This window comes from Benincasa hispida, chromosome 3, assembly GCF_027475165.1.
Source record: "Benincasa hispida cultivar pf3 chromosome 3, pf3_genome.v1.1, whole genome shotgun sequence".
In the NCBI taxonomy this organism is placed as follows: domain Eukaryota; kingdom Viridiplantae; phylum Streptophyta; class Magnoliopsida; order Cucurbitales; family Cucurbitaceae; genus Benincasa; species Benincasa hispida.
The window spans coordinates 3608020-3629752 of record NC_143480.1 but is presented as its reverse complement, the minus strand read 5'-3'; the positions used below and the strand labels follow the sequence as shown (position 1 = coordinate 3629752).

Here is a 21733-nt window from a genome sequence, read left to right as displayed (position 1 = left end):
GGTAAACATGATCTTGAGTTGGTACCGGTATAAATGTTCACCCAAATAGATTGGAAAATGACAAATCAACGTGTGAACTAGGGTCTACTTTGGAAGAAATGAATGTAGGAGTAGATAAGTGTAGTTTAATACAAAAAAAAAAAAAATGTTGTTTAATGCCAAATAAATTTACAACTTGCTGTAAAAAAAATATCGTGTGGCAGAACACTACGAAATTGTTGTAGTGGAATCAAATCAGGATCTTTGGTATGTTAAATGTAAATCATGGAGTGACGGTTGTGCTACGGGCATGTCGGCGCAAAACTCATGGGATGCTCGAAATTACAAAACTTCAAGGAGAACACTCATGTTTGTTTGCATAATTGACACGGGATCATTCACAGTTGGATTCAAATTTCATGAGTATCAAAATTCAAAATCTGGTTAAAGCTGATCTGTGGCCCTACTTCAATAAGCTATTAAAAAACAATATGGTATAATGTCAATTATAGACGGGTGTGGCAAGCCAAGAGAAAAGCGTTAATTGCTGTGTTTGGCGATTGGAAGAAATCATATTCGGAGCTTCCGTATTGGCTGAGTGCTGTTGTTCATTACAATCCAAGAACACAAACATTTTGGTTTTTCCTTCCCTCTGATGTGTTAGGTACGACTATTTTTGGATGAGTATTTTGGTTTTTTGGTACTGCAAGAGAAGGGTTCAACCATTGTAGGCCATTAATCCTTGATAGAACTCTACGGAAAGTATAAGGGAAAATTATTGACAGCTTTATCTATTGATGCAAACGGACATCTATCGTAGAAGGTGAGAATTCGTCCAGCTGGTCATGGTTTTTGTGGGCATTGCGTGAATATGTTATCTAAAGAGAGGGTATTTGCTTGATTTCTGACAGACATAAGGGCATTCTTGTTGCAATTAATAATGAAGAAATTGGTTGGAATGAACCTAGAGCGTACCATTAATATTGTCTTCGCCATGTTGCCAGTAATTTCAATACAAAATACAAATCGAAGCAATTAAAAAATTTGGTGTTTAAGGTCGAAAATCAACACCAAAAGCATAAGTTCATTCGGTGCATGAAAGAATTGAAACAATTGCACCCTACATGTCTTGAATTTTTTCCAGACATTGACTTGGAAAAATGGACACAATCACACGATGGTGGGTACTGCTATGGGTGGATGACCAACAATGCAGCGGAATGGATGAACGATATTTTCAAATGTGCTAGAATGTTACCAATTACTTCTTTGGTTAGGCTAACATTCTATCACACAATATTGTATTTTGAACGTCGAATACAAGAAATCAATGAAGCACTCGATCGTGGGGACATATATACAGAATATGTAGTATGATTTCTCCCTACAAAGGACAACACACCCGAGTTTTAAGTTTGAAATAAAAACATGTTCTTGCAATAAGTGGCAATTATTCAAGATTCCATTACTTATTGATGAGTGCTACAAATTGTCCAATTTCAAGCGTTGTCATGAAGGCCGCTTTCATCCAATTCAACACCCAGATTATTGGCCAGAATTATCATTTATAGAAATTTGTCCAAAATGATTAAGAGAACGATGTAGGCCAAAAAGTACGCGCATTCATAATGAAATGGATTGGAGAAAAGCAAGCAAAAAAGTGCGATGTACAATTTGTAAAAGAGAAGGACATAACAGACACACTTTTCCACACCATACACTGGGTGCTTCGTCTCCGGGTCATTATGTGTATTTTTTTTTACTTGTATATTTCATGTATTTGTATCCTTTATGTATTTATATTTTTCATGTATTTGTATTCTTTATGTATTTCTAATGAATTTATGTAATAAATTTATTTTATGTACTTGTATTTTTTTATGTACTTTTTATGTCATGGATTTTATTATGTGATATAATTTGAACTTTTTAGGTGATGGAGCATGGTCCTTCTAATTATGTACAATTGTACCAACAAAACACACATCGTTCACAGACAGTATGGGATAGTTCTTCCATTATAGCGTTAAGTTGTCGAAGAAGAGAGGCTGCACAACACACTATCTCATTTTGATCACTGCATTATTCCATATGTTCAGGAGGCAGGTTTTCTTGGGGTTGCACAAATTAGTTTCATACAGCTTGATTGACACCTTATTATTGCTTTAGTTGATCGTTGGAGACCAGAGACCCACACATTTCACCTGCCCTATAGGGAATGTACGATTATGTTGCAGGATGTTACCATACAATTTGGGTTACGAGTGGACGGGCAACCACTGATAGGCTCATTATGGTATGACTGGAATAACGTTTGTGAATAGCTCTTAGGCGTTCTACCAGAGGATCTGAAGGGATCAATATTGAGTATCCCTTGGTTGGTGTCCCAGTTTCCCGAATTGCCTTCCGATGCCGATGATATTAGCGTATGTAGGTACACACGAGCATACATCCTGCAACTTATTGGAGGATTTTTATTTGCCAACAAGTCAAATACTCTGGTGCATCTCATGTTCCTTTCATTATTATCTGATTTCGAGCACACTGGTACTTTCTCGTGGGGCGGTGCATGTATTGCATGGTTGTACTAGGAACTTTATCAGGCTTCCAAGCACAAGCGTTGGAAATAGCGGGACCACTGATGGCTTATGATCGATTTCTAATTATAGCACCACAAGTCCAACTACAGGCCCCAGTCATCATCCACTAGATATTATTTTATTTATATAATTATTTCGTTACCATTTTATGTAAGAATATAAATTAATTGTATTTTTTATAATTTTAGATGGAGTGGTGTATTAATTGCCTCTGAATAGTCAGCAAATATGTTGCTCGTATATAGAACAATATTTGACATGCTGATGCCCAATCAGGTAGTAAATATGTATATAAATGAATATTTAAAACATTTTACATGTTTACTTATTATTATTTTTTTGTCTGGTTATTTGGACGTCATACACACAGATTTGGTCATCCTTGCCTGATTATTGTCGTGACGGTGAAGACATCTGGTTGACTGTTAGCCCTCTTATATGCTTCCATTAAGTAGAGTGGCATCATCCAGATCGTGTGCTGAGACAGCTCGGTATGTGACAAACGATACATTCGTTGTCCTATATACTCCCAGTACTACACCAAATCGATTTAAGAGGTAAGCATGACCAAGACTGACGTCAAATCCATTCGGAATATTTATCCTACTGGCATGAACGACGTGATCATTGTGCAAATTAACAAATGGGCCAGCTGTATCAGACGACTACTTTTCCTGGTACAATTTGATCACAATGCGATTTATCTCACCTGACAACGCTTACTGTTACTGCATGGTAAGAGATTTAAAATCAGACATTTTCCATATATATGATATGAATATTGTTTAATATATATATTTTTTATTGTACAGAATAATTTTGTCGGCGATGTTCAACAATATTCAGTGCAGAACAACTTACCAGAATTGGATTCTATGTGTCAACAAACATTAACATAGAAGATATTATTCAACAAACAAGACAACTCAATGTTGTTGACATCGATCGAAGACGTATTCATCGTAGACGACAACGACAATAGGGTGAACCTAATTTAGAGGGACACGAAGACAACTGCATAAGGAGTAAGGGCCAAGGGGTCGTTTTTAAATCCCACATTGTATCATTTTCAAATTGTAAATTAAAGAACTAATTGTAAATATTCTTTAATATCATGGTTTTTTTTTAAATATGTGTGCAAGATGTTTTCATTGTAGATTAAATATATAATTAAGTTTAATAATAAGAAATTAAGTTTAATAATTAAGTTTAACAAAAAAAAAAACAATCATAAGCAACAATAAAGGAATTAAGTTTAACAATTAGCTTGAAAAAAAAATATATAAGCAAATCGTATACCGAATACATGAGTTTGCTTGACCGGTCAACCAATCAGCCGACGTGGTCAGCTGACTGGATTAAATGGTACTTGTGTACCGGGTACACGAGTATGCCACATGAAAATCATGTTCTCAATACACGATTCCACTACCTTAGTTTTGTCAATACTTTGTCAAAACACCTATTCTTCGAAATTGTTTTCTTCCAACCCTATTTTTGTCATTATCTATTAAAAAAAACATTATTTAAAAAAATCAAAAAAAAAAAAAAAACAATACTTATTACGTTTAAATGGTTGCATGCATTTTTATTTTGTTTTATATGTGTTTTTTTATTAAAAAATTATTGTTTATTTTTAATATGATCATCCGAGTCTAATTTAGTATATGTTGTTAATAACATTCTTTGATTTGAATATTCTTATATTGAATGTAAATCTTTAAATTGGGTCACGTTTCAAACCTATTATTCATCGATTTTAACGTACATCATTTTCTTCGTTAAATATTTGTGAATAAAATAAATAAAATAGTAGGTAATATGAATATAACTCGACTAACATAAAATTTATATTATCGATCACGAGTTTAAATATTCGACTCTTACATCTCACATATTGTAAAAATATATATATATATATATATATATATATATATTGAACTAAAAATCTCAAAATATAAAATTTAATTATTAAGACACCAAAAGCAAGTTATAAATTTTTCTATTATTATTTTGGCATGAACATAGAAACACATATTAAAATATTATTTTGATTTGTATCCTTTGAACTTTGTTTAGGTTTAATCTATACATTATTTAATTGTTTAATTTCAGTTTTTGAATTTCCAGTAAAATTTCAGTCTTTTAAAGTTAATTTTGAACGAAATTGACTAAATAATCATAATAATTTAATTCAAGAAATCATAATATACAAATACATTTTTCAAATTTATAATAAAAATACCAATAAGTGATTAAAAAAAATCTAAAAAGTTAACAATAAATTTGTCGAACTAAATTTAAGATCTATTAAAAGTCGAAGACTAAAATTAATGTATTCAAATTGAACCATAAAGACTAAAATAAAATTAAGGACAAATATCAATTTATATTCGTGAACTTTGGGAATTATATCAATTTAAACTATAAACTAATAATTGTATTAATTTAAACCCAAATATTTTGTAAGTATATCAATTTAAATCAATTTATACGACTGTATTAATTAAAACCATCAATTATAGTTTATTTAGATACATTTATGAAAGTTAAGGGTTTAAATTGATATACTCATGAAATATCAATTTATATCCGTGAACTTTTGGAGTTGTATCAATTTAAACCACAAACTAATAATTGTATTAATTTAAACCAAAAACTTTTGTGAGTGTATCAATTTAAATTAATTTATATAATTGTATGAATTAAAACCATCAATTATAGTTTATTTAGATACATTTATGAAAGTTCAGGTTTTAAATTGATATACTCATGAAAGTTTAAGGTCGATATAACTCTAAAATTTAGAGTTTAAATTGATACAATTAGATTTTATATTATATATAATTTAGAATTGTTTTCAAATATAGGAAAATTGATCAAAATATTTACAACTATAGTAAAATTTTAACATATATGATGAACTATGATTGCAATAGAGTACTATTTGTCTCTATATAGATCGTGATAGATAGAGTAATCTATCATTATTTAGGAATGGTGATATTTTATTATTATTTATAAATATTTTCGTCAAATCGTGTTTTAAAATAATTTGCCTGTTAAGTTACCCGAGTAGATCAATGCAAATTAAATATAATACAGTGAGGTGCAATCCACGTGCACTCACGGATACACTCGTCAAACTGAAACCAGAGTCAACCATACATAGAAATAGCGACCAATTAAATGCGAACATAACATAGGCTCAACTCTACTTCGTTCCCCAGACGAAAACCCCCGCTTTCTTCTTCCTCTCCAAACATTGCGCCCCATTCGTTATTTTCCAATTTGCTTTCGCTATAAAGATACAACAAATTTCGAGCTCTGAAGCTTTTCCTGATCTCTCTCCAACAATGGAGGTCTTCTACTATCTCGTTTTCGGGGCACTGGGTGCCATAGTTGCAGCTATCGAGCTGAGTAAAAACAACAGGGACAGAATCAACACCACCACCGCTTTCAATTCCTTCAAGAACAATTACCTTCTTGTATACTCTCTCATGATGGGTACGTACGTCCACCGGTTTCTTTTTTCATCTACAGATCTGAATCTTTATCCTTCATGGTCCTTGGATCTCACTCGACATCGCCATTGTTGTTTTTCGTTGTTTATTTTCACCGAGCTTATCCTTGTTGATGTATCTGGGATTTGTCGTGGATCTGATCTAATTTCTTGTGCTTTCTGAGGTTGTTATTTGGATCAATTGATCGTTTATTATGCCATTTTGTTGGAATCTATCTTTGGTATAATTGATTTAGTAATGGGTGTGAGATTGAGGTAGATAAGTAGATTGGTGGTCTCTTTGTGGGTGTTTTTTTTTTTTTTTTTTTTTTTTTGCCCCCTCATGTTGGAATCGAAATCCTTATCGTTAATGATATGATACTCTTGTTTAGCAATTCACATGGGGTTGAGATGGCTTAGGTAGCCATTGGTATTGCCAATGAAATAAACATCGAGTTTGTTTTCTTATACTCCTTAATTATGTGGAAAGTGGGAAAATGTTTTTATATATCTCATAATATTGTAAAAACTCGTTTGTAGTAACACTAGGTTGGATAGATATTATTCATGTCAAAAGCTTCACAAGATATCTTGTTAGTGAAGCATTTATTTAATAGTTTAGTTACATGTCCATTTCCAACAAAAAAATCCCACACTGTGGCTAATACACCATTGACATAAGGTCCTTCCCTTTGCAGAAGTGGCATTCCCTACCAGTTTATCTATATGTTTTAAGGAACACATTCCAAATATACAAAGCAAATACTAGATGTCTTAAAGAACATATGCCGAATATTGTGTACAAATTGGTAATAGAGAAAATATATTCAAATTTGAACACGTGTAAACTTGTTTGGATATGATAAAGCTGCCAAGAAATATAATATAAAGCTGCGAAATTTGTACAATAAATGTTAGACTTGTTATCTCCTTTGTAAAAAACGAAAGCTATTTCCGTCAAATTTTAGACGGTGTCTTGTCTGTATCTGAATTTCTTCTTCAGTGATTTTCTGATATATATTCGTGCTTCTCTGGCCATAGCTGGGGATTGGTTGCAGGGGCCTTATGTGTACTATCTTTACAGTCAGTATGGCTATGGGAAAGGGGAGATTGGACAGCTTTTTATTGCTGGTTTTGGTTCCTCTATGTTGTTTGGGACAATTGTTGGATCACTTGCTGACAAACAGTAATTCTTCCCTCTTGAGCTTTGAAACACCATCGTGCTTTTTCAAAGGAAATGGAATATTAATATTGTTTCCATGCTTGTTATTTCAGGGGTCGAAAGAGAGCTTGTGTGACATATTGTATAACTTACATACTGAGTTGCTTCACAAAGCATTCGCCCCAATATAAGGTTTTGATGTTGGGCCGTATTTTGGGAGGTATTGCCACTTCTCTCCTCTTTTCAGCATTTGAGTCGTGGCTTGTTGCAGAACATAATAAGGTAACTCATTGTTGCTCTGCCTTTTCCCAGTTTATATTAGCTTTTAGCTGGATACCATGTATTATCCTGTACGCAAATTTTTTTTCCCCTTTTCTCTTCCCCTCTTCACTGTAAATGGTTGGGACGATAGAGAGAGGAGATCGGTACTATGTAGCTATCATGATTTTCAACTATAGTTGATTGAGAACCTATAAAGAACATGTATGTGGAACTTAGCATGTCTCAAGATTGTAAAATGGATATAAGTATTTAAATTTGTAACGTTTTTTTAGGTGATGCAATTTAAGTTTGCAGCCCAACTAGGCAGTCAGATGTGACATGACATTTTCTTACCCATAGTTGTTCTTTATACGGTGGCCTTTGTAATGGATATAAATTAACAATTGTGCATATTCACATTGAATTAGTGTGTATGCTTTCAAACTGTTGGATCTGTAAATCTAATTGTGACCATTCTTGATTACTCCAGAGCTTGTCTTTTCAACCTCTTGCTCTGCCTGAAATCTTGAGCACTTATGCCGATTGTTTTACCAGCTCATCTTCCCATTTCTGCCATTTAACTTATTTAAAGATTGTCTTTCAATGTGTTTTTCTTACAAAAAAAAAATAATAATAATAATAAATAAAGATTGTCTTTCAATTTAGTTCCAAAATCAATGATTAGTCTGGTTCTACACCTCTGCTTTTAAATTTTGGTTACCAATCTGTATATTGTATGTTTCTTCACGTCAATTTGGGTTCTCATAATGATGATGTTTCTCAACTGTGACTGTCAATTGCTATGAGTATGAATCTTGCGAGTGTTCTGTTCATTTTCAACAGAGGGGCTTTGAGCAACAATGGCTGTCAATTACATTCTCTAAAGCAATATTTCTTGGCAATGGTCTTATTGCCATTTTATCTGGGCTTTTTGGGAACGTACTAGTTGACTCCTTGGCTCTTGGGCCAGTGGCACCTTTTGATGCTGCTGCTTGCTTTCTTGCCCTTGGTATGGCCATAATCTTATCATCATGGATAGAGAATTATGGAGATCCATCTGAAAACAAAGACCTTCTCACGCAATTCAGGGGTGCAGCCGTGGCCATTGCTTCTGGTAGAGTCCTGATGCTTCTTCTTCTTCTTTATATATATATCAGTAAAATGATTGGATTTCACTCTCTGAACTTTTTGACATTATACATGCATCTTCACTTCAGTGAAGTGATAATGACTAAAAAGTGGCCATTATTCTCTCATTTTTATCTGTACAATCCTTGAACACAGTTAAAATGGTCTCCTAGGATCTTAAAAGGTTCTAAAAGATCAAGAGGGTTACCTATACAGTATACAGTATACATGCATCTGGACTTTGAAAATTATCTCCTACTCCCACTTCACTTGCTTACAAGGAACCAAAAAGGGGCATTGTTCTTTTTTTCTCATTTTAATTTTTACTGATCCATGAACTCAGTTTAAATGGCCCCCTGGGATCTTAAAAGGTTCTGAAAGATCACGAGGGTTAGCTTTACTTGTTATTGCCTTTTAACATCTTCTAATAAATATTAAAAATAAAAAATAAAAAGCTTTTTAGTTTATCTACACATTAGATTTAGGCACTTCAATGAAAAAAGTTATTAGAAGTTCAAAAGCAGCCCATATTTCTAATAGAATCCATCCACGTTTTCATAGATGTTGTAGTTGTTCAGGGGAACGAGTTCTATTTTCTTGTCCATTCTATTTGTTCTGGTCATGGTCCATGGATCATTAAATGTTATTTTTGTTTGGTGGGCTTTTCCCCCATTATTACTCCCATTATTTAGTTCGTCTTACTTGTTGATCAGATGAAAAAATCGCCCTCCTTGGTGCTATTCAGTCCCTGTTTGAAGGTTCAATGTATACCTTTGTTTTCCTTTGGACTCCTGCTCTTAGCCCGAATAATGAGGAGATTCCCCATGGCTTTATCTTTGCAACGTTCATGTTAGCTTCTATGTTAGGAAGCTCCCTAGCTTCTAGGTTACTGGCCCGTGCATCGTTAAGGGTGGAGAACTATATGCAGATTGTTTTCATTGTCTCGGCTGCATCTCTTGTTCTCCCAATAGTTACAAGTGTAAGTGTGTTCCATGCCTTACCCCGTTATATTTCCAAGGATCTACTAAGCTTCCAATTTATCATTCTTTCTTCTTTTTCTGGATTCCGAACAGTTCTTAGTAGCACCGTCCCAAGTAAAAGGTGGGAGCATCTCTTTTTCGGGCTGCATCCAGTTGATTGGATTCTGTGTCTTTGAGGCTTGTGTGGGTATTTTCTGGCCATCCATTATGAAAATGAGATCCCAGTACATTCCCGAAGAGGCGAGGAGCACCATTATGAATTTCTTCCGCATTCCTCTCAATATCTTCGTGTGTGTCGTGCTGTATAACGTACGTATAATCTCATTATACTTCTCCACTATTTCATGATCTCACGATGGTTTGAAGCCTTCGAGCTTCCTGTTGTGTAGCCACCTGAAGCTAACCACTGGGTAGTAGGAAAGCACATTTCTCTGCACATTTTATATATTCTTTCTTTTTATCCCTTGTCAGTTATTGATTGCTTATCATTTTCCTTGAAGGTTGATGCATTCCCGATCACCGTTATGTTTGGTATGTGCTCAATTTTCCTGTTTGTAGCCTCCATCCTGCAAAGGCGCCTCATGGTGATAGCAGACAAGCTAAGTAAGTCAATTCGACGCCCAAGCTTTTTCCTTTCAGTTAATGAATTTGACTGAATTCAGAGGGATAAACTTGTCAAGCCTGCACTGCTATTGCTTAAATATTTCATCTCATAGGAGATTGTTAGGTACTTGAGCCCCTTGAAAAATCACACCCCAAAAGCTAGCTATTAGGATGGGAGAGCCAAGCCATTTAAGTACCACATTGGTCATCCTATTCTAACCAATGTGGGACAAAGGCATCCCGTACTACCATGGTTCCTAACAATACCCCATTCCTGGAAAGCAAACGTCCCGGCGGCTACTCCGGCGGTACTTTACTCGGCCACTAATACCATTATTAGGTACTTAAGCATCTTGGAGAACCACACCCCAAAAGCTAGTTATTGGGGTGGGAGAGCCAAACCACTTAAGTACCACATTGGCCATCCCATTCTAACCAATGTGGGAAAAAGGAATCCCATACTACCTTGGTTTTTAATACATATCTCTTATTAGGATTTCATTGTTTGTGTAATTCATGTTAAACTCGACATTGTTCATCTTATATCAGAGACAGAAATCAGGCCTATTTTCCGGGAAAAGGATGCAGAGATGGAGCCTTTGAATGCCTAGGTTCACAAGGGCATGTCTGTGCCAAATGTGGTGTTCAAGAATTGGAAATTCACTCATTCTTATACCGAAAAAGCGGAAAATAACTGTTTGATTTGGTATTTATATAGTAGTGAAGATTAAAAATGTATAAAGTGGATGGAGATCTCATTTTTTTTCCACTCAACTCATCAGAAAGAAGAACAGAGGATGGAGGAGAAAAGCTTTGAATATAGCATCACATGGCTGTTTCTATTCTTTGAGTTATCAGTTGTGTATTGGATGATATCCTCCAAAGAATTATCTTCAGAGTGGATATCAATCTGCCTTTTGTAGTGCAATTGTTATTCTTTACCAATCAAGATCCTATGGCTGGTGGTGCTCTCCCAGTGAAATCTAGGTGAAGATGCTCAATTTTTTTATTTTTTTTTTGCCATGGAAATTGTTATTGTGCCTTAATGCATCACCTTATATATTATTTAAATTTTTGTAACTTATTTATTGAATTTTGCTTTTAAATCTTTCTTAGGGTGATATGAGTGTTGGTAGCTTTAGTTATGGAGGAATAGCCATAACTAATAGTTGTGGGCTTTTCACAACAAATCTGGCCTACTTATGGGGGTGGGGAAAACTATTTGTTTGTGATAAGAACTAAAATAAGGAAAATTTTCAAAAATAGAAAAATAAGATAAAATATTTATACAAATAGCAAAATTTAATTATAGTTGTGAATGTCTATCACAAATAGACTTTGGTAGAAGTCATCACTATTTATCAATTATACAAATGGATAGAAATTTATCATTGATAAAAATTGTAGAAATCTATAATAGAAAGTGATAAAAGTTTATTAGTGATAGAAACTGGTATCAGGTTAATTACTCCTAAAATAACAAGAAAAATCATTGATTAAGACTTAGACAAATAAAAATTATAGAAAGATAAAAGAATATGTTTAATATACTAGGCAGTAAAAATGCAGACAATGAAGGGCAGTTTGCTTTAATTTTTAGTATTGTTGGGGAATTACATGTAACAAGGAAATTTGATTATTTATTGGAAATAAATATTTAAGCATCGCCAATATGAGTGTAGTTTAACTGGTATAGTGCTCGAGGTCAAATGTTCTATTTCCCACTCCACACTTTAATTACAATACCTTTATCCAAAAAAATAAATAAAATTAAGCCTCTGGTAATTAATGTTTTTTTTTAAAAAAAATAAATTGAAAATACTCGTTTAAGTGAGATGGAAATTATATTAAAAAATTGAGAGAAAAAAAACTCAATTTTCAAAGAAAAAACCATGTTAAAATTGGCTTATTTGAAAATTAATATTAATATTATTAACTTTGGATAATAGTGAACTTACATAATATTATGAGCTAGATTGGAATAACTTAAAGGGTTTTTTTTTCTTTCATTAAAAGAGTTATTCCAAAAGAGTTCCAAAGAGACTTTATACTGAGACCGCTTGATACATGAAAAATCCTAATTCTCCCAGATTCTAAGAACTTTGTAGAACTCTAGTGGTCAAAAATACCATTTTGGTTCTTTGATTCAATTTTAGTCATTATATTTTTAATGATCTATTTTTAGTTCGGTAATTTTAACAAATCTTAAATTGAGTCCTTTAAAATTATTTTTTTTATCAAAATTAAATAAATAATGATAATAATTTTCATATAAGAAAATAAAATATGTTTACATATAGTAGGCAGTAAAATATAGTAAAAATGATATAGATAAAAAAAAATTAAAAACCAATAATAAAGTAGTATTGAGGACTAATTTAAGATTTATAAAAAGGACGTAGATTAAAATTAAATAATTTAAAATATAGGGATCAAATTAAAAATAAAAATAAATAAAGGTGATATTTTAACCCAAAATTGCTTAATGGCAGAAGCCATCGCTGCACCCTTCCATTCCATGGGTTGGCTATATATCTTGGCCAAAAAGTAAATCTGACAACATTGTTACCATTTTAATGAAAATGATTGAGCCATCCTAATCCAAGTCAATCCTTCGTTCCTATATTGTTTTTATGCAATATATATATATATATATATAATAAAATTAAAATTAAATTAAATAAATATAAATAAATAACCTTCGTTCCTGTAAATTATCCCAACATGCAGCATTTTCCTTTTCCTCTGTCTTGTCATTTTCTGTCATTTTCTCAATGGATAGGTATTGATGGGTGTTAAATAAGTAGTTATATCAATTTAAATCCTAAACTTTTATAATTGTATTAATTTAGACCCATTATTATGTTTTATTTTGATACAGTTATGAAAGTTCATCATTTAAATCGATAAACTTATGAAAATCCAGGATTTAAATTGATGTACTTATGAAAGTGTAGGGTTTAAATTGATACAATTATTAGTTTATAGTTTAAATTGATATAACTCCAAAAGTTTTGAGTTTAAATTGATAGTCTTCAAAATTTATAGTTTAAATTGATACCATTCTTAATTTAGAGTTTAAATTGCATAACTTGATATTTGTCCTTTTTCTTCTTTTTTTTTTGTAATGATCATGTGCAGATGAGAAATGCACATATAGAATAAAACAATTAAAAGATGAGAATATGGTACCCACTTCAATGAGTTAAATTATGAGGTTTAGAACCCCTTTTTTTCATCAAATGTCTCTCTGGTCAATGATAAAATGATGAACTAATTCAATAAAGTTTGATTTTATTAAACTTTAAATGAAGGTTTATATCATATATTTAAGATTAAATGTGTGATTAGTGGTTACATGTCTTTTTTTTCCCTAATGAATATTGTTGTTTAAATCAGAGATGAAGATTTAAGAATGTATATAACAATGAAGTTACATACTATACGTATGTACGTATAGGATGACGAGCGTTCTTTCAATCAATCTTAAATTTTTAAAGTTTGTTCGTTAAATATTAATAATAATTTAAGGTAAGAAAAAAACATTATGCGTATATATTTCCACGATTTACAAAGAAAATTTCAAAAGAGACTACATTTTTTTTAAATAAAAAATCAACTATAAACTAAATATAGTGACTAATTTTAATATTTATTAAAAACACATAGACTAGAATTAGACATTTAAAAATACTGGGACCAAAATGAAACGAAACTCAATTTATATAGGCCAAAATGGTATTTTAATGTGTGTGAATATACATACATGTATATGTGTATATTAAACCCTAATTAAGAAGTTTTTATTCTATTATTTCAAATAATTAAGTCCTCATTTGATAACCATTTCGTTTTTTGTTTTTGGTTTTTAAAAATTAAGTTTACTTCCTCTCAATTTTTTGCAATGATTTGCATCTTTTTTAAGTAACATGGTTGAATTCTTAGCCAAATTTCAAAAACAAAAACAAATTTTTAAAAGCCACTTTTTTTTTTATTTTTTTCAAAATGATTTGATTTTTTAAATCATCGATAAAAAGTAAATAATAATGAAAGAAATTTGGAGACGATTAGGCTTAATATAAAAAAAACAAAAAATCAAATGATTATCCAACAAGTCCAAATATTTATAGTTTGTTACTTTTTTTTTTTTTTTTACAAGTAATTTTGGTTCATACACTTCCTTCCAATTTATCCGTTCATTACCTTTTCCTATTCTCACTGTTTTTTTCTGCCTTTGCACCTTTTTTTTCTTTTTTCTTTTTTTTTTAATAGAACAATATTTAGATGAGCTTTAAATAACAGTTATTTTCTCTATGCATCTTTCCAATCACGAAATATATATATTATATTAAAAAATTATTTTTTATAATTTTTTTTTTTTTTGAAAAAAGAAAAATTTATCACTTGACAGATTGTAATTAGGTATTTAGATGGAATGTACGAAAATAGTACAACCGAAAATGCATTCAAATATTTTTCTTCTAAATATGCTCCTCTCTTCTCAATTTTTCTATCCACACATATTCTGTAGTTGCATTCTCCCAATTTTTTTCCGTCCACTTAACTTCTCTTAAAAATGAACTAATTTCTTGTGTTAAAAAAATATTAATCTCCACCAAAAAAAAAAAATCAAGAAAATCATTTTAAAGATTATTTTTAGTTAATTCAGAATTGTTGGGGCCAAAAGTTGAACGCTGATGCTAACTGATGCTGATATCTCACCAATCTTTCCACAAATGAATGAAAGCATATCCATTTCAACTTTATGAGACAAACGAAGTGAGATAAAAAAAGGAGGAGAAAAAAAAGGCACGAATCTCAAAAAGTTCAAAATCAAATTACTTTTTACCTCTAAAATTTTGCTCTATTTTCATTTGATTTCTAAGTTTTAAAACATTATAATTTTATTGAATTTGATTTCAAATTAAAGTTTAGAAATGTTGTAGTTTTAATATTGAGATTAGTTTTATTTTTTCGTTTATCTACGAGTTTCAAAATTTATACTTTTAACTTCAACTTTTTCACTAAATATTTATTCACTCTTGACATTGGGGTTAATACATATTAATTAATTTAAAAAAATTACTCATTGGGTACTTTTCCATTTTAAAAAAATAGTCGAAATATATTTTTCCCAATGGACTCGGCATTGTAAAGTATGTGCTTAAAATCCTTTTCCAAAAAGTATGTACTTATATTAGGGTGTTTGTTATTGGAGTGTGATTGACTTATGTATTATAGGCAAAACTTAAATAATATATTTATGTAACATGTTCCATGTCGTGTTAATTCTTCCTTGAGATTGGTTCCTATATATTGATTTCTGTAATGCGTATTTGCTGGTGTGTTTTTTTGTCCTCTGCGATATGTTATACAACATGCCTCTGACATTATTACGTGATCTGCATAATACTTTTTCCTTATTTGCCAGCAGGATTTTTCAGATTTTGTGGTTTATTGTATTTTTCTTTGTAGGGTTGATTTATTATTTTCTTCAATATATTCTCAACCCTATCAAAAAATATGTGATGATTTTGTTCAATTTTAGGGTTGGTCGTTTTGAAAAATATACGAGTCATTGTCTTATGTTTGTGTAAAAAAAAAACACAAGCGTGTCAATCTATGAGATTGTGAAGCTTTTGCCGTTGTCGATCTCGAGTGTCTCTAGATCTTATTGATTCGTTCAAAACGAGTTTTGTTTTTGTGGTTGTAGAACTTTGATTTAGAATCTTTGTCGATCTTTAAGTTGTGTCATTATTTGTTATTGAAGCGTACTCATGAAAATATTAGTTGGTCTTAGGGTAAGCCTATGACATAATCTCTTGAGAAAAGATTCTCTAACTTAGGGGGAGCCTAAGTTATAACTCGAAAAGATGTTCACATGAAGGTGAAAATATACTAATAGAAAATGAGTCTCGCACTTGGAACCTATGTGATCATTCACTAGTATTCTTATACTTAGGGAGAACCTAAGTACGTTGAAGTTGAGGGGATTTTACGTTTAGGAGAAGCCTAAGTATCATTGAGAGGGAGTCTCACACTTAAGGGGAACCTAAGTGATCGCTCTCTAAGTTGGACTATTCGAGTGTCACTGTAATTGTTGTTTATTTATAAATTAGTACATCGCTGTAATTGTTTGACTCTGTATTAGTGAATATATCTTTCCATGGACAAACTATCCCTCGGACGTAAGTGGTGTTGCATCGAATTGGGTTACCAAACTTTGTGTTCTGTTATGATTTTAATTTTTTGCCTTTATTTATGATGTTTCCGGAAATATTATAACATCATGTGTGATAAATTTGATAGTGGGTTAGATAAACTAAATTTCAACTTAAAATATTAATTAACACTTAAAAAATCTTAATAAATAAGTTGAACTATTATGCAACATCAATATCCAATGGTAATTTATCAGAACACAATTTCATTATTTTTTACTTTTGAAATGACATAAGATCTCTTTTCAAACAAATTTAATTATTTATATCCAAATTAAAATAGTTTTTTTGTGCTCGTGAAAGTTTTAGAAGTTTTGTAACAAGAAATTAGTCGTCAACCATACCATACTTCAACTACCCTATTATTTCTTTTCCTTTTCGTTTTTACATAATTCATCGTGACATCAATAATAAAAAAAATAAATAAAAATCTTTAGACTTATAAGAAGGAAAAAAAAAAAGGCTTAACCAGGTTTTTATTAAATGACATGATAATATAATTAAATAATATATTTTAAAGTACTCTACCTTATATACACACACACAACACAACAATAATTTATTAATTCGTAATAGTGTAATGGGTTAAAATCTATAATGTTTTGATAGAGATATTAATAAACTTGCTTGAAATCAGCTGTGTTATAGATCTTTTAGTAATAAATTATTTCGTGATAAAAAAATATGATAACTCTACTTGGTTAAAAAACATATAAAATATCGTATTGTAGTTTTGAAATAAGATTACTATAAAAATAAAAAATAAAAATACACGAACTAAGTTGACATACATGCACAAATCAATCTGTATGAAACAATTTGAATCATTCGTCGTCAAAACGAGCATAATTCAAAGGAGATATTTGGAGCCATGAATTCGTTATTATAGTCCTAGGTTATTATAGTCTGTGTTTGGTAGGGGTATTCAAAAAACCCGATGACTTGATAAAATCGATCAACCCAACCCAACCCGTGCGGTTTGGATTGAGTTGGGTTCAAATAAATGAAAATTTTATGGATTGTATTGTTCATGAGTTCACATAATATAACTCAAACCAACCCAAAATTATTATTAACTTAATTTTAATTAAATATATGAAAATAATTAAATAAGATTTTTACATATTTACGTTTTGCTTCTTTTTGGAATTTTTTTTTAAATAAATGGCCCGATTAACCCAAACCAACCCAACCCAAATATTTCATGGTTGGGTTGGGTTAGGTTTATTTTTTAATAAGGGTTATTTAGGTTAAAAAAATTTACAGTCCAAACAATTGGGTTGGGTCTAAAAACTCTTTCAATCAAATTCAACCCAACCCATGAATACCCCTAGTATTTGGGGATGTTTGAGATGTAAACTATTTTAGTTTGAGAAAAGAACGGTAAATACTATATTAAAGAAAAAAAAATTATGAATGTAAAATAGTAAAAACTATAGCAAATAAGAGTTTTGAAATAATGTTAAATGTAGTTAGTTAAAAGATATAAAATAATGTGTATTATAACAAGATATGGTTATTATAATCTTGACCAAAATGCCCCAAATGAAATTATATTAAGTTAGCGATAAGAAATTGGATCTCTCTGACTGTTATAATGAAACAATCTACATATAAGCCCAAAAGTAATTTTACTTTTGATAAAGAATTATTTAGTTCCGAGTCAAGGCCGCCGGATTTGACTTTGCAGAAATAAAGGGTTCTTTGTTCATTGCTTTGCTACGCATTTTATTTTAATATAGCACCACGGCTGCCGTATGCAGTATGCACTGACGAAACCTCCACTGACCTGCCGCTTGTGTGATTCAAAAGACAACTTTGCCCTCTTTTCCTTTTTTATCAGGGATATTAAAAAAACCGTCTAGAAAACCGATCAATCTAATCCAATTCATACAGTTAGGTTATCAACTGTTTTGGGTTGAATTAGATTCAAATAAATGAAAAAGTTATGAGTTCATCTAAAAGAATCCAAGTCAACTTGAACAAATTCTTTACTTATGATACAATTAGACATACATTTATTTAATTTTATTTAATTTCATTAGTTCTTTTGAATGCTTTATTCCCTAACAACTCCTACAAATAGTTTTTAGTACTTTGGACAGAGATTTTATATTATATAAATTGGAATTGAGTTGTTAACCTTAATTTCTATATATAAAAATAACTAAATCAAATTTTTATGTATTAACATTTTATTTCTTTTAGAACAAAAAATTAAATAAATAATCCGAGTAACCTGAACTAACCAAATTCAAACATTTCATAGTTGAGTTGGGATAGGTAGGATTCATTTTTTAATGAGGATTATTTAGGTTAAAGTAATTTATCACTCGAAGTGATAATTGGGTTGAGTCTAAAAAGTCATTGAATCAAATCCATCCCGTCCTATGAATATCCCTACTTTTATATAACAATACAAATAATAATAGGAAAATAAATAAATATCAATTCTCTAGATAAGTAGCAGATCTAATGAGTGATCTACAAATTAGACACCAATACGTCATAATGTGAGTAGTAAAATTATAGTTTTGTGAGAAAAAAAAGAAAAAAAAGAAAAAAAAAGCTTAAAATAATATATCTATGAAAAGTTCGAATGCATCTCACCCGTGTTGCTAGGAAGCAGTTATTTGGTATACAAATTTGGTTATGCCTTTTTTTTCCCTCTCTCTCTTTCTATTTTCCAACAAATGTCTATTTAGCTTATTTTTCTTAAGTTAGAGAATTAATATAACTTAAAAAAGTCGAGCTATTTTTCAAACAAGGTACTCACGATATATATATATATATATATATATATATAGTAAAAATATTATTTTTAATTTTTAATCTTTAAATATTATTTAAACTTTTGAAAGTTTGAATATATTTTTTTTAATAAAACTTGTCATAGATTTTCATCCAAAACTAACATCAAGAGTCTGTTTGTTTCCCATATATTATCATGATATTTTATATTTAATATTTGTATTTGTTTCATAAGATTTACTTTCTAAAATTCAGAATATTATTATAAGCTTTAAAATCCATTTGACACGAGTTTTTTAATATCATCTATACTTCCATTTTTATATGAGGGAGATGAATAAAGACTTGATTAATTAATAAAGTAATATCAATTAATTATTATTAATAATTTTATGAAGATTTTCAAAAATAGAAAAATAAGGAAAATTATTTACACAATATACCAAAATTTATGGGTCTTTTTAAATATTAAAAAAAATATTTAAAAATATTTACATTTCATAGCAAAATGTTCCAAAAAGTATTTTTTAGAACTTTTTGCTATAAAGTGTAAATATTTTTGAAATTTTTCTATTTATAAGAACTTTCCTAAAATTTAATCACTTTAGACTTTTATAAGTTTATATCACTAATAGATACCGATGGACTCTATCAGCCTCTATCAATCAATGATATACTTCTATCACGTCAATTATTTATTGATTTTTACTTTCTGACTTGAAGTAACAAAATAGTGTCAACTTTTTTTTAAAGAAATATAAAATACACGTCAATTATCAAATATATATATATATATATATATATATTAAACGTAGGTAAAATGGATATATTCGACATGTAATAGAGATCCAACGGTCATCGAGACACACGTTTAGAACGATAAACACGTTCCGTCGGATTTCAAAGATACGCAATGGCCAATTTATTGCTCTCGCGTTTCCACGGTCACCTGACATACCTCGTATTTTTCAAATATCCATTCTATAAAACTAAACAATAAATGGTCTTTGGTTGAACTAAAAAGCAAGGGTCTTTTTCCGCCCCTCAAAAAAGTATTTATTATTAAAAATATCATGATAATATATACCATTAGATGCTGATTAGTGTCCATTGACCATGTATTATACCTCTATTTTTCAAAGTGTTGTGTATGTGTCTCAACATTACACATTATTAGTGTACACGTAATCCACCTCATATTTGTTAAATTGTTTATAAATAGTGGTATTTTATGGGTTTTGGAAGACATGCATTGGGCAAATCTATGAAATTTGGAGAAAATGGAGATTTTAGAGAAATGATATTTTTACATAAATAATCATGTTTGAGTCATATTTTTTAAAAATGTCTTTTTATTTTGTATTTTTCCAATGGAGGCTTTTTGTACTTTTTTTTGGACAAATTTACCATTTTTTAAATTTTCGTTCATAATTGTTCGTCGTATAATAATAATTAGTACTTTTTTTTTTTTCGTTTTTTATCATTAAATTGTGTGTAATCATTATTTGAGTTATCTTTTTATTGTACTTTGTGTATTGTTTAATATGCCCAAGAATGATGTTTCATATTATAATTCATTTTTAATTGTTTTTTTTTTTGCGTAAAAAAACTCTTTTTAATGATTTTTTATTTGGATAAAGATAACAATGAGATTTTAGGAGATTTTAAAAATAACTTGATTTTGAACGCATTTAGCTCCAATCTCCCATCCCTAAATTTAGAGGGCAGTAAGGTCCTCGTTGAAAATCGAATTATGCGATTACTCCAAAAAGATATCGCAAAAGAGGTCTGAGATAAAGTTTGCACGTATATTAATTTCAAGAAATGTTTCCTAAGGAAAAGTCCTAAAGCTTAGCACTAACACTAGTCATATTAATCATTACGTTGGTAACACAGTATCATCATTGAGATCATTTGTGGAACATAACAAAACACAAAAGACTATTAAACGATCAAGAAAGATATGCAAAAGACAAACTAGAAGAAAAGACAAAGAAAAGTTGGCGCTTAAAATAGAATCATAGATTAATTATAAAAGTTTGTGATGAAAAATAAAAAGATAACAAAAAAATTTGAAAAGCAAACACCCCCAAATTTAATTTTCATTTGCATCATTGTTGATTTGCTCCTGCAGTGGTGCATTTTCTTTTGGGAATTGTAAAGGAGCTTGAAGATGCAGGGGAATGGCTGGTCCAACCACAAGGCGAGCCACGATGTCTTGGAAAACTGAATCACGAAGTGAAATTGCTCGTGTTGCCTCTGCATTTGCTAGCGAATGAAATTTCTCGTAACGGTCTGTTGTCGTTGAACATCTTGAACTTGGCGTTGGACAAATTGTCTTAACTTATTGTGTTGCGTAATGAGTTTTTGTTGTTGCTGCATCAAGCCGCTCATATGAGTTGCGATCATGTTCTACTGCCGCGACCATTCATCAAGACCCCCTAAGATAGGCTCACGAAGGTCATCATGAAGGAATCTATACCATTCATCAACTTTTGGGTCAACTTATTCTTTAGACACATTGAGGTTCTAGCGTTGGCTTCTTT

At 30.7% G+C, this 21733-nt stretch overlaps 1 protein-coding gene across 1 annotated transcript; it reads left to right on the top strand.

The window, feature by feature from the left end:
* The first annotated feature begins 5813 nt into the window (after window positions 1–5813).
* On the top strand, window positions 5814–11308 carry LOC120074544 (uncharacterized). Its single transcript, XM_039027699.2, has 8 exons — window positions 5814–6086; window positions 7123–7267; window positions 7357–7525; window positions 8348–8618; window positions 9346–9611; window positions 9706–9921; window positions 10113–10215; window positions 10765–11308. The coding sequence occupies exons 1-8, from the start codon at window positions 5936–5938 to the stop codon at window positions 10824–10826; spliced, it is 1383 nt and encodes a 460-aa protein (XP_038883627.1). The 5' UTR covers window positions 5814–5935; the 3' UTR covers window positions 10827–11308.
* Window positions 11309–21733: the final 10425 nt, after the last annotated feature.